The sequence below is a fragment of the Nicotiana tabacum genome, chromosome 16, assembly GCF_000715075.1.
Source record: "Nicotiana tabacum cultivar K326 chromosome 16, ASM71507v2, whole genome shotgun sequence".
Classification (NCBI taxonomy): domain Eukaryota; kingdom Viridiplantae; phylum Streptophyta; class Magnoliopsida; order Solanales; family Solanaceae; genus Nicotiana; species Nicotiana tabacum.
Window position 1 is genome coordinate 34,559,013 of NC_134095.1, and position 23,567 is coordinate 34,582,579.

The 23,567-nt window shown below is 34.8% G+C and overlaps 1 protein-coding gene across 1 annotated transcript; it reads right to left on the bottom strand.

The window, feature by feature from the left end:
- Positions 1–16,414: 16,414 nt before the first annotated feature.
- LOC107832817 (transport inhibitor response 1-like protein) lies at positions 16,415–19,893 on the bottom strand. The gene is made up of 3 exons (XM_016660706.2): positions 18,874–19,893; positions 18,007–18,505; positions 16,415–17,911 (listed from the first exon to the last, which is right to left on the bottom strand). Exons 1-3 carry the CDS (start codon positions 19,479–19,481, stop codon positions 17,147–17,149), a joined length of 1,872 nt encoding a protein of 623 aa, XP_016516192.1. The 5' UTR covers positions 19,482–19,893; the 3' UTR covers positions 16,415–17,146.
- Positions 19,894–23,567: the final 3,674 nt, after the last annotated feature.

A 23,567-nucleotide genomic window follows, 5' to 3' on the forward strand; every position in this document is an offset into this window, starting at 1 on the left:
TATCAAAGTTCTCATCCCATTGAGAACATAATTTACTGATCCAACCTCTGGAATCAAAACCAGATCTTCTTTGAAGAATATTTGTGCTTTGATGCTTTTTTTATCTCTTATTGAACCTAAAAATATTGTTGAGGCTTTGCAGGTGGCTGAATGCAATGCATGATGAACTCAACCAATTTGAGAGAAGTCAAGTTTGGCATCTGGTACCAAGACCCAAGGACAGATAAGTAATTGACACAAATGGGTCTTCAGAAACAAACTTGATGAATATGGAATAGTTACAAGGAACAAGGCAAGATTGGTGGTTCAAGGATATAGTCAAGAGGAAGGCATAGACTATGATGAGACCTTTGCTCCAGTTGCAAGATTGGAAGCAATAGACTCCTTATAGCCTTGGCTGCTTACATGGAATTCACTCTCCATCAGCTGGATGTCAAGAGTGCCATCCTCAATGGCTATCTAAAGGAAAAAGTGTTTGTCAATAAACCTCCGGGCTTTGAAAGCAAGGAATGTCCTAATCATGTGTACAAGCTTGACCAGGCACTTTATGGGCTCAAGTAGGCTCCTAGAGCATGGTATAAAAGATTATCAAAATTCTTGCTTGAGCATGGCTACAAGAGAGGTAAAATTGACAATACTTTATTCTTGAAAGAAAAGGTAAAGTTCTCTTGGTAGTTCAGATATATGTTTTAGGCTTACAAATTAAACAAAATTCAAATGAAACTATGATCCATCAGTAGAAGTATGTAAAAGAGTTTCTTAAAAGGTTTAAAATGGAAGATTCCAAAGAAATTGACACTCCTATAGCAGCGGCCACAAAATTGGACGTAGATGAACATGGTTCATCTGTTGATCAGAAGTTGTATAGGGGAATGATTGACTCTTTGTTATATCTCACTGCTAACAGATCTGACATTGATTTCAGTATAGATCTTTGTGCTAAATTTCAGGCAAATCCAAAGGAGTCTCACTTGAATACTGTCAAAAGAAATTGAGATACCTAACAGGTATCATTGACCTTTATCTATGGTATCCAAAAGGTAGTAATTTCAACTTAGTGAGATATGTTGATGCTGATTATGCAGGTTTTCTTGTGGATAGAAAGAGCACCTCAGTTATAGCACACTTTCTTGGCTCATGTCTTGTGTCTTGGACCACCAAAAAGCAAAATTTTGTGGCCTTATATACTACTGAAGCTGAGTAAGTTGTTGCTGCCTCATGTTGTGCTCAATTGTTATGGATCAAACAACAATTAATGGATTTTGGAATTGATGTAGGTTGTATCCTCATCTTTTGTGATAATACTAGTGCAATTAGTATGACCAAGAACCCGGCTCATCACAAGAGATCTAAGCACATAGATGTTAGGCATCACTTTTTGAGGGACAACTATGAAAAGAGTTTGATCACTGTAGAATTTTGTGCTACTGACAAGCAAATAGCTGACATCTTCACAAAAGCTCTAAGTAGATATCACTATTAGGGATGATTAAGATCATCTAAAAGGAACCAGTTCTAACTCAAAACTTTGGTTAGGAAATTTGTGAATTTTTGTACATAATTAGATTAGATTTTCCTCAGTCTCATACTTTTATCAGTATACTCTTGTGCCATGTGCTAAAATATCTCATTAATCTCTAATGATATTATCTTTATTTTCTTGGAAATTCAGACTTACACAAGAGATTTCTTAGTGAAAAACTAGTTCAGCATGATTATATGGTACGTACTCTCCACTCTGCATATTTTGAAATAATTATATTTGAATTATGAATAAAATGAGAGTCCTGTTTAATCCTAACTTCCTTGAGCTTATTCATTATGAAATGAACCAGTTTCATTCAAACAGAGTCCCAAAACACAATAAGTGCCTAGATTCTAGGGAGAGTCTTCAACGTCTTTTCAAACTGGCATCCAGTTTGATTAGACTTCTGAAAAGCCGTTGTTACCCAATTAAACTCTTCATCTTTAAATTGATTAGGCCTTAGTTGTTTCTTCAATTCTAAATTTCCAAGTCGTCAAACAATTCTCTCTATCTTCTCTCATCTTCCAAACACGCACATACTCATCTTCTCTCATACCCAAACACAGAAATGGCAACCCCTTTTGAGAATTCCTCATCACCACCTAAGGAAACTACACTTACACCATCCATCACACCTTCAACCACACCCACGTTTAACAAAGGAAGGTTCAATATGATGGCTCGCAAGGTTGTCGCTAGAGGAGAATAAATCAAGAAAAATAATGAACAATTGAAAGCAAGTCGGTAAGAAGAACCCCAGAAATCTGATAAATTATTTAAGTCTGCTACTGAGGAGGTAGAAACTGTTTTTTCTGAAACACAGCAGGTAACATCTGGCCCTAAAATTACATTTGAAGTAATATCTGAGGTTGCTGCAAATCTGGAAAATAGATTTGTTCTGGTAGGAACTGCGGCTGGGGTTGAGACCATTGAGTCTGGAAAAATTGGTAGTAAAAATAAAACGAGAAAAGAAAAGGAGAGTGAGGGTGCTCCAGGTGCTTTGAGGGGAATCGGAAAAGGAGTAGCTGAATCTTCACCCGCTCCTATTGGTTTGACTGTAGAAACAGGAGTTATGGTAGTGTGGAGTGAGGAATCTACTAGAGAAGAAAAAAGTGTGAAAGAAAAAGGGGGAAATGGGTCTGGAGAAGCTGCTGAGGGGTTCGTTAGATTGGGGAAGAATATTCAAGAACCTGTTCCATCTGAATAGGAGCCTCTTGAAGACCTACTGAAAAGGGTGTCTGACAGTTACAATCCTAAAAGGAAAATGAGTTCAGGAGTTAAAGTCTCTGGTACTTCTAGGGTAAACCGGAAGAGAAAGGCTGCCTCTTCTATCCCTGTAAAGACTCCTCCTACAATAGGAAGAGTTATAAGGAGTCAGAAGAAGTAGAGTGAGGCTAAACTAGAAAAGGCCTTAGAAGAAAGTAAGAGAAAAGATGTCACAAAAGGAAAGAAGAAGGTGGTTGAGCCTGTTGAGGAAGTTGAAATTGAGATGGACCTGGTCCTTCGTGATGAAGAGGAGGCAGAAGAAATGGAGGTTGTGACTCCACATGCAAAGAAAGTCAAGACTTTCAGAAAGAAGTCTATTTCAAAAACAAAGTCTGCAGAGCCTTCTACCTTGACTAAAAGAACCAGGTCTTTATTGAAATCTAGAAAAGTGAAAGTAGTGGAGGAAGAAAAATGGATTAGAGAAGAAGAAGAAGAAGAATCTGATGCTGACAAAGATAAGATGGTTAAGTTTGGGAAAAGAACCATCTTGAAGGGTAGACTCCTCAGAAACTTAGATGAGGAAGGCATGATGATGCTACTAGAAAAGTTACAACTGTAGGGTTGGAAGGACATGGTCCTTCAGATGGATGGAAAGCTTGCCAGAACTAAGATTGTGGAGTTCATAGCAAATTGTGAGATAAAAAATGGCAGAGTCACCAGTGTGGTGAAGGGAGTGACAGTGAGTTTTGATGACAAAGAACTGGGAGAGATCTTAGGTGTACCTACTGAGGGTATAATGATTACAAAAAGCTCAAATGGCCAAGTCTAGAGAATCTCCCTACTTCTCTTGCCATTACAGGGAAGTTTGGTAACAATAAAGAAGAGCTTCAGCCCAAGGCTATATACAAAAGTGAGATGAAGTCACTCCACAAAATGCTGTTTGAATTTGTTAACAAAGTTGTGCTGCATAGGCAGGAAAGGAGGCACATTGACACATTCATGGACCTGGTCCTTATGGAATATCTGGACTATGGAAGGCAAATCAATTGGCCTGGATTTATTATCCAGCTTCTTGATAGGGTTCTGACTAGCACCAAAACTCATTTCATACTCTATGGTTTTATTCTCACTGTTGTACATGCACACTTTAAGGTACCCATCAAGAAATGGGAAGTTGGTACAAGCAAAGATCACTTTGGGGAAAACACTTTGACTGTACGTTGACTATGAAGTCTACACCACTCCCAAAGAATCTGGTTCATTCAAAAAGGTACCTGTGAACAGTAAAGTATGAGCCTTGGTGCAAGAGAGTGGGGGTAAGAATGTTGAAATTAATAGGCTGAAGAAGAGGTTGGCAGAAGTAGAAACTGAGAGAGATCCTCTCAGAGCTGAGCTGGTAAAGGAGAAGAAGAAGAATGATGGCATTCTTCATGATATGTTGAAACTGCTTCAAGCCATGAACCAAGAACCTGGTCCTTCCTAACCTTAAGACCTTCTAGCCTAGTTACACAAACCAGTGATCCGGATGGGATTTTTTTGTTCTTTTTGCTCATGATCCAGTATTTTTATTTCTCTTTATGCTTTGTGGATGACTAGTATCAATGACAATCAATTGTTTTTATGCTCTAACTGTTTGTTGATGTTTATTAAGATGGCTAATATCATTAGATTGATAGATGATGCTTGATTCCATTTTTGCATTTGAAGTAGCCCAAGTGGCCATGAGTAGTAGTTTCAATTAAAATTTGGTTATTAACATAATTATGCAACTTTTCGATGATGCCAAAAGGGGGGAGATAGGTTGTGCTTTTTACTGTGGATAGTGATCTTTATAACCTAATAAACCTGGTCCTTGATGATTAGTGACTTTAAAATGAAAAGTGTTTTAACTTTGTGTTAATGTTGAGCTGAGTTGAAACAGAGCTTATGCTTATTAGAAGCATAGATTTTGTCATCATCAAAAAGGGAGAATTTGTTGGCCCAAGTGAAGTTTGTTTTGATGATTGACAAAGGAACTCAAGCATGAACAGAGTCCATATATAGTGTACACAGACACGGACAGATTCGAGCATAAGGGATGCACGTGAAAGAGATAAGTTTAAGTTGTTATATCTGATATCTCATGATCAATAAGGTTGCATAATTGATAAAGAGAGAGACTCCTTACTCGAAGAGAACTTATCCAAGATAAGGGAAGGGTTAGAAGTTGAAGATAACTAGAACTCATCCACCATGGAAGAGTATAGCATTGGAACTCTAGTTATTTCCTATTCTACTAACTCTATAAATTGCAGGATGTTCTCATTTTACAAGTACGCACAAACGCTGAAGTTAAACGTGAGTTGAGAGCAAAATAGCAAGGCATTTTGCAAGCAATTCTTGTGTGATTCAAGTGTGCGAACCTGAAGCTACATGAACCAGATAGAAGAACCAGTTCCAAGTGTCTGTCTTTTATTCTAGTTTCATTGTAGCAGGTGTTTTCAAATTGTACCTTTTAGCTTTATCTAGAAGCAATTGCATTAGGTACTCTGAGTATTCAAGTTAGAGTTAACTTGAAGTTATCGCAACAGTTAGAGGTTAGTTGCCACAACGAGATTAGAGGTAATCCTTAGGTTTATAAAAAAAATTGTAAATGTTGTTTGGCTGAGTGATTTAGTGAAGTGTTGGAGAAAATCCTGCTGAGTAATAGGTCGTGGTTTTTTCACCTTTTGAGCCGGGTATCTTCCACGTAAAAATACTTGGGTTCTTTACTTTCCGCGTTTATTATTTCCGTAATAGTAGTATAAAGAACACATAGAAAAACCAAGTCCTTCTATAATCAGTGCACGTAAAAAATTTGACACCACACAAATTACCCCTCTTGTGTGACATTGAAGTATAAAACATCAAATAATAGGCCACTTTCTTTGCACAACTAATCACTTTAAGACACCAGAGGGATTCATGTATTCGGACGTTAACATGTTTTCTAAAGTCACGGGAAATCATTAGGGGAAACTAAATAAATACTTAAATTGATAAATAAAAACATATAAAGAAACAAAAACAAAAACACACACAGATACACACAATAGTGATGCTTAACTTATGAGTTGGCCTTTTGTCTTATGAGCCTTTTCTTTATCATGTGATGTTTGGTAACATCTTGGTTAGAGCCTTTTGCTTGTCAAACCAATTCATGTGACTAGAATATGAGAGAATAACCCCACCCCCCTCTCACCCCTAGTGGGGGAAGGTATTCAAATAAGTATATCACTTAAGTCAAAAATTAGGTTTCTGCTTTTGTTTGTATAGCAAAATTTCAAGTTGATGCCAACATTTTCCAAGAAAGTGTTTGTTATATTTCTTTTTCTTAAAACAAAAGAACAACATCTTACTCGTTCACATGATCCATCACCAGACAATCACACGCAAGTATGACAAGAAATCTAAGTAAATATAATTTATTAAGAATTCATGTCCTCAATAGTGGACAAAGAAATTTACTCGTTCACATGATCCATCATCAGACAATCACACGCAAGTATGACAAGAAATCTAAGTAAATATAATTTATTAAGAATTCATGTCCTCAATAGTGGACAAAGAAATTTATTTTTAGAAAGAGGAAAAAGAAAAGGAAAAAAAAAGGAAATATTTATTGCAGACACAAACTTTTAAAAAAATGGATTGTCCATCAATCTGATCTGATTATTTTAAAATTATATGATCCGATCAGAAGGCAGGCCAAAATAACAAGTACAAAGTCTCGGTGTCTCAAAAATATTTAATATTTAAAAAAACCTACCCACAACTCGACTTTTAAAATTTTAGTTTTGTTATGAATAGTTTGTACATTGGATACTACTTTGGATACTACATTGGATACTACATTGGATGCTACATTGGATGCCCATGTTGTGAATAACTTAAAGATTAAATTTCCTATTTTATGTCCATCATCTTTACTTTTTATGCCTATAAAAGGTCATGTAATTGCAATGAAAAATTACACCAAAGTGAAAGAAGAAAACACTTCTTCATTCTCTCTATCTCTTCTTGTTTACATTTTACTACATTGCTTTTATTTTATAACACGTTATCAGCACGAAGCTCTAATTTTATTCTTAACTCCCGCTAAGTTGAGCCATATTTTATTAAGGTATGTATCATTATAATCATTTTATTTATGGCAGTACATATCATATGCTCATTGTTTGCAGATTACTTGTGCGCTTGGGCATCTTAAATAGTTTAAGTACATTGCAGTGATAGAATAACTATTTCCTTCCGTGCTCAACTCTTAGAGGACCTCAAAGTCATCAAACTAGCTATGTACTAATGTCATACTTATAATATTCATGGACTCCCTAGATCAAAACATATCTTTAAGGCATTTTGAAGAACTGTGAGAAATAAATTGACAAGCAATAATTTTATAGTTTAATTACTTTATATTTATTGGAACATATAAATAATGTTAGTCACGTTCAGTTCTATTAACACATATATATCAATAATATAAAGTGAAATGAAACAAGTATGTAATTTCTACTTTATGGCAAGAATAAAATGAAATAGTAGATTGTTAACATGATATAGCTCTATTTTCATTTCTTTTACCTTAATCGTTTTGTTTTCATTAATTGTTTATTATTATAATTATTTCTCTAACTTATTCATCTTTTATGATAGTTTTCACTATGTCAAATTTATCAAAACTTGAATTTGTGGCACTTGACATCACCGGGAGGAACTATTTATCATGGGTTCTTGATGCTGAAATTCACCTTGACGCTAAAGGTCTTGGAAATACTATTATACAAGGAAATGAAGCATCAAATCAGGATAAAGCGAAGGCCATGATTTTCCTTCGTCATCATCTACATGAAGGGTTAAAAACTGAATATTTAACCGTAAAAGATCCACTTGAATTATGGATTAATTTGAAGGATCGATATGACCACCTAAAACTTACGGTATTACCGAAAGCTCGGTATGAGTGGATACATTTAAGGTTGCAAGACTTTAAAACCGTAAGTGAGTATAATTTTGCTATCTTTAAAGTAAGTTCTCTATTAAAATTATGTGGAGACACTATCACAGATGAGGACTTATTGGAAAAAATATTTTCTACTTTTCACGCTTCAAATGTGGTGCTACAACAACAATACCGTGAAAAAGGTTTTAAGAAATATTCTGAGTTAATCATATGCCTACTTGTGGCTGAGCAGAATAATACTCTATTAATGAAAAATCATGAAGTCCGTCCCACTGGGTCAGCTCCATTTCCGGAAGTGAATGTTGTAGCAACATATGATAAGTTTGAAAGAAAACAAAATAATTAACGTGGTCGTGGACATGGTCATAAACGTGGACGTGGCAGGGGGCGAAACAATTATCGTCATTATGGAGGAAATAAATTGGAGAACAATAAGGGTTCTCAAATTAATCATTCAAAAGGTAAAGTTAGTATGTGTCACCGATGTGGTATGAGAGGTCATTGGGCACGCATTTGTCGTACGCCAGAACATTTTATCAAACTTTATCAAGCCTCCCTCGAGAAAAAAGAAAATAATGTGGAGGCACACTTGACCTTTCAAAATAATGATGATGAAGCAGGTCACTCAAATAAATATGATTCTAAGGCACATCTTGCATATAAAGATGATGATTTTGAAGGTCTAACAAATATTACTCATTTAGAAGTTAGGTACTTCTTTGAGGATATTGACTGAAGAACTAATCATCTTACTGGGGAATGAAGCTATAAAAGTTGTTATATTTATGTTTGCAACTAGTTTATTTTTCTTTAGTGTATTTTCCTAATGCATCATGTGTTGCTAGTTTCTACATTTCTAATGTATTTCTTAATGTTTTTTTCCTGCTTGTCTTTCATATTTCTTATGATGTATTATTTGTCTTTTTTATGAAGAATATGAAAATTCCCCGGTCTTCAGTTGGACTCAAGATTAATAAAGATGATATATGTCTTCTGGATAGTGCTACAACACACACTATTTTAAAAGATAAGAGATATTTCTCTTATTTGGTAATGAAAGAAGCGAATATTAATACAATATCCGGTAGTACAAGATTAATTGAAGGTTCTGGAAGAGCCAATTTATTACTACCAGGAGGAAGAAATTTGACTATTGATGAAGCACTATATTGTAGTAAATCTCAAAGAAACTTATTAAGTTTCAAAGATATTCGCCAAAATGGCTATCATATTGAGACTACAAATGATGAAAAGATTGAATATCTTTATATTACTACAATAATGTCTGGTAAGAAATATGTGCTTGAAATGTTACCTGCTCTTTCCTCCGGCTTATACTACACAAGTATTAGCAGGATTGAAACACATGTCGTAGTAAACGAGAAGTTTACTAATCAAGATAATTTTATTATTTGGCATGACCGGTTGGGCCATCCTGGTTCTAATATGATGCGTAAAATAATTGAGAATTCACATGGACATGCAATGAAGAATCAGAAGATTCTTCAATTTAAGGAATTCTCTTATGCTGCGTGTTCTCAAAGAAAATTAATTATTAGACCATCAACTATTAAAGTTAGGATGGAATCCCCTGCATTTCTGGAATGTATACAGGGTGATATATGTGGGCCCATTCACCCTCCATGTGGACCATTCAAATATTATATGGTTTTGGTAGATGCATCTACAAGATGGTCACATGTGTGCTTAATATCAACTCGCAATATGGCATTTGCGAGATTGTTGGCTCAAATAATAAAGCTAAGAGCACAATTTCCATATTATGCAATTAAGACAATTCGTCTTGATAATGCCGGTGAGTTTACATCCCAAGCCTTTAATGATTATTGTATTTCAACTGGGATAACAATTGAGCATCCGGTTGCTCATGTTAATATACAAAATGGTCTAGCAGAATCATTGATCAAACGCCTCCAATTAATTGCTAGACCAATGCTTATGAGAACAAAACTTCTCATTTCAGTATGGGGTCATGCTATTTTGCACGCAGCAGCACTTGTGCGGATAAGGCCCACAAGTTATCATAAAGTCTCCCCATTGCAATTGGATTTTGGTCGGGAGCCAAATATTTCCCATCTTAGGATCTTTGGTTGTGCGATATATGTTCCAATTGCTCCACCACAACGCACAAAGATGGGTCCTCAAAGAAGGTTGGGGATATATGTTGGATATGAATCTCCTTCTATTATAAAATATCTAGAGCCGATGACTGGAGATTTATTTACGGCAAGATTTTCTGATTGCCATTTTAATGAATCAGTATATCCAACATTAGGGGGAGAAAATAAGCAGCTGAAAAAGAAGATAGATTGGAATGCATTATCACTGTCTCATTTAGATCCTCGAACAAATCAATGTGAACAAGAGGTTCAAAAGATTATTCATTTACAAAATATTGCAAATCAATTGCCAGATGCATTCACTAACCTACCAAGGGTGATTAAGTCACATATTCCAGCTGCTAATGCTCCAATTCGAGTTGATATCCCGACAGAACAATTAATTAAAGCAAATGAGTCTAAGCCATGCTTGAAACGTGGTAGACCAATCGGTTCTAAAGATAAAAATCCTCGAAGAAGAAAAGGAACAAGTGATCAAAGTGAACATAACACAGAGGTAGTGGCTCAAGAAGAGCCCCAAGACGTAACAAATGATAAGACCTTAGGAGAGGTCCAGGTACCTAAAAATAATGAAAATGAAGAGATATCAATAAGTTACGTCTCAACCGGGAAAAGATGGAACCGAAATAATATTGTTATCGATAACATTTTTGCTTATAATGTTGCTGCTGAAATAATGCAACAAGATGAGGATCTTGAACCAAAATCTGTCAATGAATGTAGACAGAGAAATGATTGGCCAAAATGGAAAGACGCTCTCCAGGCAGAGTTAACTTCACTTGGAAAACATTTCAGTCTTCGGACCCATAGTTCGAACACCTGAAGGCATAAAGCCAGTAGGGTATAAATGGGTTTTTGTGCGAAAATGAAATGATAAAAATGAAGTCGTTAGATATAAAGCACGACTTGTGGCACAAGGGTTTTCCCAAAGGCCTAGAATTGATTATATGGAGACATATTCTCCTGTAGTGGATGCTATCACCTTCAGGTATCTCATAAATACGGCAGTACAAGAAAAACTTGATATGCATCTAATGGATGTTGTTACAGCCTATTTGTATGGATCATTAGACAATGAAATTTTTATGAAAGTACCTGAGGGATTTAAAGTGCCAGAAGCATATAAAAATTTTCGAGAAACTTGTTCAATAAAGCTTCAGAAATCTTTATACGGATTGAAACAATCAGGATGTATGTGGTACAATCGCCTGAGTGAATACCTGTTGAAAGAAGGGTACAAGAATGATCCAATTTGTCCCTGTGTCTTTATAAAAAGGTCTGGATCTGAATTTGTTATAATCGCCATGTATGTTGATGATTTAAATATCATTGGAACTCCTGGGGAGCTTCCAAAAACAGTAGACTGTTTGAAGAAAGAATTTGAAATGAAAGATCTTGGAAAGACAAAATTTTGTCTTGGTCTATAAATTGAGTATATGAAAGATGGAATATTTGTCCATCAATCGACATACACCGAAAAGATTTTAAAGCGATTCTATATGGATAAAGCACATCCATTGAGTACCCCGATGGTTGTGAGATCACTTGATATAAAGAAAGATCCATTCCGACCTCATGAAAATGATGAAGAGCTTCTTGGTGCCGAAGTACCATATCTTAGTGCAATTGGGGAATTAATGTATCTTGCCAATAATTTCCGACCAGATATAGCTTTCTCAGTAAGCTTATTGGCAAGATTTAGTACTTCGTCAACACAAAGACACTAGAATGGTATTAAACATATATTCAGATACCTCCAAGGGACCATTGATATGGGTTTATTTTATTTAAATGAATCCAAGCCATCATTGATTGGTTATGCAGATGCAGGATATTTGTCTGATCCACACAAAGGTCGATCTCAGACATGCTATTTATTTACAAGTGGAGGTACAGCTATATCATGACGTTCGACAAAACAAACTATGGTTGCTACTTCTTCAAATCATGCAGAGATAATAGTCATTCAAGAAGCAAGTCGAGAATGCGTTTGGTTAAGATCTATAACTCAACACATTCAGCAAACATGTGGTTTTTCTTCGAAAGAGAATATTCCAACAATATTGTATGAAGGCAATGCTGCATGCATAGCTCAATTGAAAAGAGGATATATCAAAGGAGATAGAACAAAACACATTTCACCGAAATTCTTTTTCACTCATGATCTTCAGAAGAATGGTGAAATAGATGTACAACAAGTTCGTTCAAGTGATAATTTGGCTGATCTGTTCACTAAGGCATTACCAACCTCAATATTTGAAAAGCTGATATATAAGATTGGAATGCGTCGTCTTCGAGACATTAAGTGATTTTTCATCAGGGGAGTAACTACACGCTACACTCTTTTCCTTAACCAAGGTTTTGTCCTACTAGGTTTTCCTGGTAAGGTTTTTAATGAGGCAGCAAACAATGCATATTATAAATAACTATGTACATCCCAATATTTTTTTTGTAAGTTTTTAATGTGGCACATTATCTTACATGGACATCCAAGGGGGAGTGTTATGAATAGTTTGTACATTGGATACTACTTTGGATACTACATTGGATACTATATTGGATGCTACATTGGATGCCCATGTTGTGAATAACTTAAAGATTAAATTTCCTATTTTATGTTCATTATCTTTACTTTTTATGCCTATAAAAGGCCATGTAATTGCAATGAAAAATTACACCAAAGTGAAAGAAGAAAACACTTTTTCATTCTCTCTATCTCTTCTTGTTTACATTTTACTGCATTGCTTTTATTTTATAACACTACCTAAATATTAGTAGTATATATCATTAGTGTCTCCCAACGCATTTATTTTCAAACTCAAGATTTTAACGTCATTTACCAATGGAACAGCATCTAATAATTTTATTGTTCTTCCACATATGCCTTTATCAAAATCAATCAATTGTATGCCTTAAATTCATATTAGTTACATATTATATTTTATTATTTCAACTTCATTCAAATGTCCGATTAAGCTGGACATGTATATGTTCAAAATACTTAAAATTTTCCATTTCTCTTCAATTTTGTCGCAAAAATACGTTATTTTCGTTGGTTATTTATGGAACCCAACCAAGTTAATCAAGAATGATCGATTTTGAAATAGTGGTCAACAAAAGTTGGAGGGGGGTGTTAAAAATGGGATAGGATATTTTTAAGAAAGGGAAAACAAACAGAAGAACACACGTATGCATTAAATAGAAAAATTGAAGTGGGAAAATAAATGTAAGAAAGTGGAGTAGCACGAAGAGAGAAAAGAGTATATACTTTAGTGGTTGACCTCGTGCTTACTTCAGCCATGAATGTGCTTAACAGACTAAAGTTGTGCATAATCCCCTAACCCTTTCTTTTGGATTCACCGACTTTTCCAATCCCACCCACCCCCTCAATCCATGTTCGTCGTGCACAGAATCGAAAAAGTAAATAATAAATTCCATCTGCTATTTGTACAGAGATAAGTTAGTTTCAATATTTGTTGCTCCCTCCGGTTCAAAATAAGTGATTTTTTGGTTGTTTTCACACATACTAAGAAATTCACCTTTTAACATTAATTAACAATGAAATTAATCATATTAACCTTTACTGTCTCTTCACATAAACACTCCTAACACATACTCCAACACTATTTACTCCAAGGACAATGTAAGGAAAAAATAATTAATTAATTCTTGAAATCTGAAAAAATCACTTATTTTGGATCACAAAAAAAAGCCAAAAATTTATTTATTTTGGACCGGAGGGAGTACTTTGTATGTTAGCTTCTCGAGTTCTTTCAAGTACTATTTATGTTTCTTAATAACTACAAAATATAAATAAATTTTTTGATATTGATAAAGAGGTACAAACGGCTAAGAGGATAGTACAATTTAAAGAAGCGTGTATGGCTCTGACGAGATAATTGGCCAACTGGAACATGAAACAGGGTTTATTTGTGATTGTGATTGTGATTGATGTCTCTGAAGTATTAATTAAGTAATTAAAGATGATTACTGAATTTAATACTTCTTTGAGCATAAGAAAAAGGGGGTGCATTAATGTATTCCACCTCCCATACCGTACACGTGGCCCACCAAAATCAATACCAGTTTAGTAGGGGTCCACCTTTTTTTTAGATGATTTTCGCCATTCTCTACAAAAATTGCTAAAGGAGCTCAACTTTGTTGCTTAAGCACTTTGATGTATGTGTCTACCTAATTTGCTCAGTCAGTTTCTAGTGAACTTCTGATTGATTGACTTCTATTTCTTCTTTTTTTAAATTCTAATTTTTTATAAATTATATACATGTGGTAAAAATTACACGGACCGTCCTATTTGGTCGCCCCCATTTAATCTATACCTATTTTTTTTTAAAGTTTTAACTTGTACCTATTTTTTAAACAACTTTAGCCCACTTTCTCCTCCTACTTCTCCTCCTCGAAGTTTTATCTTTTCTTTTTCCAGAAGTAAGGTTCATCCTTATCTGCTTCTTCTTATTTCTCCGATGAGTCCTATAAATTTTCAATCATTTTTTGCTTTTTGCTATAAAGGTTCTATCTTAATTTTGCAACTTAAATCTTATGCACCTTGTGGTTGAAAATGAATTGAGTGGGAAGAGAATAGGAATATCTACTGTTAGCACTAACAAAAATAAACTCTTGTTGTGCAGAATCTATTGGAATGAGGACTGGAGATGATTCTGACCCAACTGGTGTGAAACCGTTCTATGTTGTTGGACTGCTTGAGATAAGTATATAAAGAAGAGAAGTTTTAAAGTTGTCTGTCGTACTTCATCAAATAGTAGCAAATAAAATTAAAGCCATAGCTTTAAGTTACTTCGTGTGGGTACAACATGTCCCCTAGAGCTCTAGAGCTGAAGTTCGTCAGTTACAAAAACAAAAACTTCCGCTCTAGAGCCGAAGTTCGCCAGTTACAAAACAAAAACTTCAGCTCTAGAGCTGAAGTTCGCCAGTTACAAAAACAAAAACTTCAGTAATTACAAACAAAAACTTCAGCAAATAGAGAACAAAACTTCAGCTACTATGCTTAAGTTAAGCAATTACAAACAAAAATTTCAGCACACTTGCTACTTCAGTCTCGTCTACTAGAATGCTAAAATTTTGCATGATTGCCTTTGCTACTTCAGCCTCGTATGTTGAAGTTACGCGAAAAAGTGGGTACGTTTGCAATTTTTTTTGCAAAGCGGACACAAGTTAAAACGTGACCCAAAAAACTGGTATAGATGCAAATCCCCCATACATGTGTGTTTAAACTTTAAAGGGCTTTTTTCACTTTTAGCGAGGGACAAATTATTTACATTCGGTAGTCGAAAAAGTACATAATTTTTGTATAACATACAAAAAATATATATATGTATATATATACTAAAAATATATCTTTTCAGTTATTATTTTAAGAGTGACTATGCAGTTTGATTTTCCTGTTTTTTGTTTGTTTAGTTAGTTGTCCATACTCATTAATTATGTCAGATGTGTCCATCAGAAGTGGTCTTCAAACGCATAGGGTGGCCAAGATTGAAAGATGCTTAAGCCTGTCCTTATTGTTAGGTCACTTTCCGTGTATTTTTCTTGCACTGTAGTGTCACTATTTTTTCCTCCCAAGGGCAGAGAGTTTTTTTGTGTTGAAAATGAATAGTCTGTTACACATTTAAAAAAGATTTTGACAGTCAAATTGGCAAAATAAGCTATAGTACTTACTTGTCATATATCTTGCTTAGTGAAATATCAAGAATATGAAGAGTAGAGGTATATGATAGATAGAATGAGGTAGCTAACCGCTAATGGGAGGAGAGGCAAGTAGGAAAAGCAAAATGGGGTCAGGTCCACTTATCCTACAAATGTTTAGTAGACAAAAAAGAAAAGGGAAGCCTTTCTTCCCATCACTCATTCAATTTGCATACTCAGATCCCACTTTGATAAAATAGGGATTTGCTTTTTTACCATATACCTGACACAGGAAATATCAAGACAGAAGGCAGATTTCTCCTCATTATTACATACCAGTCACATACAGAAGAAACAATATACATACACAAATAGAACCATTTGAGTTGCTCCTCCTTGAAAATCAAATAAAGGGGTTGTGACAAATCATCAAAGCAATCCATTGGTGATTTGGTCCCACTTTGAATTCTACTCAATACAGATCAAGAATGCAGCAGCCTCCAACAGTATACAGATAATATAGCAGGCTCCTCAAGACTCTTATCCAAAAGAATCAGATTTTGTTCAATGAATTATCATAAAAGGTGAATATAAGGGATGTGCTGTGCTGTACTATCCTTTCCCACTACAGAGACTCCTCCAGAGAAAATAGATGAGAAAAATAAGGGCCATTCATAAGCTGGAAAGATAGAAAGGATAAGACTGGTACATGGATCCCACACACACACACACAGTGACAAACTATGAGGGGGGAGAGTGAGTGTGCGAAGGAGAAGGGGGAGAGGGGGGTCCTGCAATTTGTACTTGCACAATGCTTTCCATACATCATTTATGGGTCTCACTATCAAAGCTGATCATTCCACATAAAGAAAAGGCAAAGACAAAGCTCACACTAGCATCTGGTCCATGCATATTTGGCATTTATTACCCATCTCTCACCATTTCTTCTAACAATAACAATAATAAATTCAACAGTCAGGTGCTAAGAACAACACAATCTGGAAAGAACAAATATTTCTAGAAAGCGAGATGGAGAGATCCAACTGCTGTATCCTTCCTGAGCATTAGGCTATCACCAACTAAAAAAGCTTCAAGTCTAAACTAACAATGAAACAAAAATAAAGTAGAGGCCCAGTTGTATGAAAAGATACTACTTGATGATCCAATAACTCGAGCATGCAGTTGTATTCCATGTGTGTCGATTCTGAATCCCCCCATTCTCCAACGAGCTATTTAGAAGTCTCATTGAGCTGCAATGTGATCCTGCCAGCACACGATTTGGAACATCTCCACTTGCTAAATTGAAAGGCCCCATGAATATGAAGTAAAAGAAAATGAAAAGAAAAGATTACTGGTACAACATTTGTCTTCACGATCGCTGCGCTGGAAAAACCAATCTCTGTACTGAACCATATACATTGAACTCCATGTAGACCAGCAGTGAATATAGTATAGATTGCTCACCTCCTTTGCAAGTGGTGCACCATTTGTTTGCTCAAGAAGGAGACTTGCACCTTCTTGTGGGTCGCAGCAGACTTCCGGAGAGCATCTCTTCCAAAGAAAATAGTTAAATCATTTCTTAAAGGCCCCAATCAATTACTGCATAAAATTCCGATCTTCCTTCTAAAAACGTCATAGTATTTGCACAAATGGTGGTGCATCAGCCCTTGGCCCATCAAGAGACCGGTACATGTACAATGTATTGACGTACTCACCATTCTCACTCTCTTCCTCATCTTCCCAACCAATCACTTCCACTACTAGGCGGGGCATTTGTCGAGCAATCTCCTGACAACCTTGTAGAGTTGCTCTACAAGATGACAACCAAAGGAACCTCATGTTGTGATAGTGGTGTAAGCCAGAACGCAAAGCCAAATCTCCAAACGGGCAATCCCTGATCTCTAGCTTCTGCAACTTAGGGCAGCCCTCAAGCACATACTTCAGAGCCAAGTCGCTATTCCCAGCAAAAGCAACAGACAAGGTTCGGACCAATTTTCCATATTGTCCAATATAACTAAAAGCCTTGTCAGTCAATAGACCAGATACAGCGAGTCTAGTAAGCTTCTTACAGTTCTTGACAATAGCACCAAAGCCTTCATCCATTGGTTCGCCCGTAACATGGTCAGGCAAGTGTCGACCCATAATGCATAGTCGGAATACAACAAGGTCCGGGCAGTTCTTTGACATAGCTATAACAGCTGCATTTGTCATTCGTTGGCAGAAATATAAGATGGACTGAAGTTTCCTGCAACCCTCAGAAATTGCAAGAAGACCTACTTCAGAAACAGGGGCGTCTGCATCTTCCCGAGCTTCGATAGGGAAAACCCGAATCTCCCGCAGATCCTTACATGTCGCAGCAACTGCCTGGAGTCCTTCATCACATACAGAATCAAATACCTGAAAGATCAAAATTGAGCTTAATATAACAAATATTCAAAAGTACATATCTCTCCAAAAGAATATCATTATCATAGAAAATTAATACCACATACCCACAATACTTGGAGCTTATGGCAGCGGCTGATGACTGATTTGAATTGTTCAGTATTAATGTTGGCAGCATAGCTGAAATTAAGAGAGGTCAGGTTGCAACAAACTGGATAAATTGCAGGCAGATATTCAGGAGCAATTTCCCTGAAACCCGAGAGGCAGACAATGGATTTGCAGGCAGAAAAAGCAGATGCATAATCAGGGTCCTGTTCATCAATGAGTAGCGAGGGGCCAAATGAACCTGTTCCCAAATTGGTAAGCTGTGGAGCTCGAATCATCAACCGATACAGCTGCGTAATAGAAACAAACCGATTCAACCTCAGCCTCTTCAAACTAGGCGACCTGATAACTAGCCTCTCCAATGCCTCAAAATCAATAGGGCATTCAACACAATCAAAGGTCAAAGACTCCAAACACGTCTTGTTCTCAGGGAAGAAGGAAATCCAGTCCACTTCATCGTCCGACACCTCAGACTCTATCAGATCAAGAACTCTAATTTGCCTGCAGTTAGTAATAAACCTTTCATCATCCACAATAAAATCAATCACACAACTAGCACTATATTTCACTAACTGCAAACTCACAAATCCAATACAACAAACACTAGTGTCAAACTCAAAAATCAAAACTTTAATGCTAGTCTCCTCAAGAAATACCCTTAACTTTCAAATGCAGAAACTAAACAGTTAACGATAACCCAATTAACATCATTAATCCAAACACCAGCTCATATGAAGCACAACTCCAAATAAAATAAATATATCTACAATAATTAAACTGCAAACTTTCAATTACATTAAAAATCAAAACTTTACCCAAAAAAGGGGTTTGCGAAGAAACAGATCTAATCCCAATAAAAGTATACTAACCTGCAATCACGGGCTATAATAGCAAGACCACTAGTCCCAAAACCATCACAACAGACAAGAACAAGCTCTTTGAAATGGGGGAAACAACGGGCCAACAAAGACAGATCATCATCAGTTATGGACATGCGTTTCAGGTACAGCTTCTCAAGCCCGCGATAAGCTTCACCCAAAACAGAAGCCCAAGGAGCAAAGTGGGCCCCCCAATCTGGAGGAAGCAAACTGAAATCAGCAAACCTAGGTTTCCCTTTAATGGCCACAGAGGTCACCCTTTTGAAACGGGCCGTAACTCGTCCCGGCGAAACAGCATAACAGTTGCCGATATAGACTTCGGATCTGGTTAGGGCCTCGGCCCGATACCAAGATTTGCTGACGAGGGATGCTGCGTTACGGTCACGGCGATCAGTGAGGAAACAGAGAACGTTTTCTAGCACATTTTCAAGAACTTGATCTGGGTGTGGTGAAAAGTGAAAAATCCCTCCTCCTCCGCCGCCGGCGACGGAGCCATCGGTGACGGCGCAACAGTTGCGGGATTTTGCTGCGCCGCCGGAGAGATCTGAAGGACAAGGTGGACGCTCCTCATCTTCAGACATCTCTTCACTACTACTCATGTGGGGGTGGGTGGGTTTTGAGGGGTTAGATTTATGGGAAGTGTTTCTTCTGAAATCTGAATGAATAATAATTTCTTTATACACAAAAAGAAAATAATAAACCCCCACCCTTGAAGAAATAAAATATATTTTTTCAGATCCAGGAATGGTTGAAGAAGATGAAAAAGAAAGGGTTTTTCTTTTGTTTTTGGTTAGTGATGGTAAGCAAGATTTTTAGAACAGGTGGGGTTTTGGGGGGTGGGTGGGGTGGAGATGAAGTGAAAAGAGTGAAGTACTCTTATGTGACTATGTAATGGTGGTGTTGGCCGGGGGGGGGGGCATTGGGATTCTCCAATGGCTTTTGTAAAATGCTAAGCCTGCAAAATCCAATGCCTCTCCACACATTTGCCACTTACATTATTTGAGGGGAGGCTTTTCTTTAAGCCATGCTTTTGTCTTTTTCTTTTGCTACATTTCTTTTGGATTTGTTGTTTTCTACTTGGTGTTTTGTTTTTAGAAAATTCATTTTTGAAAATAATTTTAGGAAAAGCTTTACGTTTGAAATAATTTTTGAAGAATATTCTTTACTTTTTGTAAAAATCACATGGCGTTCTGGATTTGATTTTAGTTGATTTCTAAAAACTAGTTTTGATAAAATTATGCATTTGATAAATTGTTTAATACTAGTAGTTATGTGTTTTTAAAAAAAATTATAAAACAAAAATTGCATTAAAAAATATGGAGATGCAATTTTTGGAATCCAATTTTTGTTTTATAAATCAAAAGGACCTGAGTTTTAGCTAACGTTTGGACATAGATTTGATTGAAACTCAAAAATATAAATTTTTAAATATGAGATGAAAAATAATTTTTGAAAATTGAAATCGTGTTTGAACATGATTTACTTGAAAAGAATTTGAAGTTTCGTTAGTTAAATACTTCAAAGCTACTCTAGAGCTGTTTTTAGGTTTTGAAATTTTTGTTTTTAAAATTTGCTAAAAATAGTTAAAATGTGAAAACAAAATTTTAAAAAATCCAAATTTTCGGGCAAATTGGATGGTTGATTTTTGAACTACTTTGATTTCATCTTCGTGAATCAGAGTAATTTTAAACCAAACAGCTCTCTTTGGCTTTTAAAACATTTTTTTTCCAAGTAGATGTCTTATTCATCTGTTGTATACATGTGAGGGGTTAATGCCAAGATTTGTTGGGTGACAACCCCCCCCCCCCCTTCCTTCCTTTTTATTTTGAGAGGAACCCCTTGTCTTTTGGCTATTTGCCTTTAGGGCCACTCTGGTCTTGTCATATTCAAAGATGAAGTACTTGTAGTAGTTTTCGTGAGAGAGTTAAATTCAAAATGTAGAATAGTCAATAGTCAATAAAAATAAATTTGTGCTTTGGAAAATTATCCTAATCCTAAATAGTACTAATATATGTCTTTCTCTATTGAATTTTACATTTCTTCTTTAATTTTTTGTAACTATCAAATTTTACTCCTTCAGTTTCACTTTAAATGATACATTTTCTTTATTAATTTATTCCAAAAAGAATGATACATTTCTTTATTTGGAAATAATTTTACTTTACAATTTTTATATTATCCATTTTATCCTTAATGAGAAATCTTTATAATTACAAAAATGTCATGGCTCCACAAAACTTGCCCCTTAAGCTTGTTGGGTTACATATTTTAGAAGTCTACATCATCTAAATTGAAACGAGAGAAATATTAATTATCAAAGCAAAACAATACAATTCAACAAAACTAACATTCTGCCCCTCATATCTACACTTCACATATTTAATTATCAATATATATTTTATAGTTTTGTACGCCAGCCATCTTGAGAAAGTCAGTACGCACGGTTTGGGCATTTCCAAACCTTGCATTATTTTTTTATACTAAAATAATGCAAATTAACTCCAACTCATTATATTATTTTTACACCAAAAAAGAATATTCCTTTTATATTCTTCATTCTTTTTTATATTATATTATTTTTTTATTTCATAAAACAAATCCTTTATTTTTTACTTTTTATATATTCATCCGATATAATTCATATTTCTTTCTTATACCCATTTAATAAAAAATTATTTTATACAATAAATTTTTAAATAATATAAATTATAAACAAATATTGTTCCATACATTATACATATTAATGGATAACTCAATTTAAAATGAAATCATTGATAAGATATAATTGAATAAGTATTATTATTATTTAATAAAAATTGTGTTATTTATTAACAACATATTATATTTTAGATTTGCACTTTTCGTTTGTTTGATGGTTATATATTTTTATATAATTATAACTTATAATAAAATTAATTTATACTTTTGTATAAAAATAATATATACGAAAATTATTTTATAAAAATTATACACCAAAATTAAGATGTAAAATTATTATTATAAAGATATTACATAAAAGTATAAGTAATTGCAAAATTTATATTATGTTAAATTAAAGGTGTTATATAATAAAAGATTGATGAATAGTAATGTCATTCATGAATAGTGTTACACCAAAATTTAGTGTAACACTATTCATACACCAAAATAGTGTAAGAAATGGTATTGGGTTGGAGTAACAAACACCAAATCTTATGCCAAAATAACATTTGACGTCAAAAATGGTGTTGGGTTGGAGATGGTCTTATGGTAATTACTTGGACAAACAATAATTTACTTGCAAAAAACAACGAATTATAATGACCTAAAGAATATAAAATTTATTAAAAGAAAATAAAATTTACTAAAAGAAAATAAATTGGAGGAAATCTTACCTAAGTGACAAAGTAAAATGTTTTCCTGCACTTTCTATTTTTATTTCTTTACCGGTGAGATTTTCTTTCTAAAAACTTACTTTACGGAAAATTTTATTTTGTCTTTCATATAATTGATACTAGTTGTATGAGGTATCTTTTTTGTCTCATAGTTTTGTGAACCTAGATTTTTATGGATCCAAAAATGTAAGATTGGGGTCCACAAATTTGTGAGAAAAAAAGAAGCCTCACACAACTAATGTCAGTTGTGTAAAGTACACAATAAAACTTCTCCTTACTTCACCATGAATGTCTGCCTAGCCAAAGGGTGACCAAAAAAGAAAACGGAGGAGATAATAAAGTATATATTTCAAACCTAAAAGGTTAAATTGGAGAATATTTTGATTAAAATGATGGCAATTGAAAAATACAAGCAATAAGATATCAAGCATCAATTTACAGAGGTGACTAGGTTGGAGAAGCAACCAAGAACAAAGATAAAGGAGGGAAAACATAGGAAGACTGTAGTATTGAAAATAGTCGGTTGCAATTGTATGATCCAAAAAGTCGATCTTGATTTTTATACAGTTAGATTTATAGATAAATAAGGTCAATCATAATCAATGTCAATATTCAATAATGGATCTAACACTTTTTAGGCGAATATTTAATGTATATTACTCCCTCCGTTTCAATTTATGTGAACCTGTTTGATTGAGCACGGAGTTTAAGTAAAAAATGAAGACTTTGGGAATTTGTGGTCCTAAACAAGTTCAAATGGGGCCCAGAGTATTTGTGTGGTTATAAAAGCTTCTCATTAAGGGTAAAGTTGTAACTTTAAGCTAAATTGTTACCAAAATTTAGAAAGGGTTCATTCTTTTTGGAACGGACCAAAAAGGAAATAAGTTCACATAAACTGGAATAGAGGGAGTAGTATCTAAGAATATATTGGATTAATGATAGAGTAATAAAGACTCATAAATATAAAAAGTAACAATGAATGATAATAAATGGCTTTTGAATAGTAAATAAAACAAGGATCACCAGACAAGGGTGAAATCTTCAGATACGCTTTCTAACAATGATGGATGATGACAAGCTATTGTATAATCCGATTCATCTTGGATCAGGAGAGAAGGGTAAAAAAAGAAGTATAAAGTTAAGCCTTATTTCTATTCAATAAAGTCAGAATTTTATATAGAGAATGTTGATGATATTCTTACAAAAGGTTTCAATCCCTATTTTTGAATTACATCTCTACTTATTTATAAGGATACATGGCCACAAAACCCTAGATAGTACAACAAAAAGGAATATACACCAGAATATTCT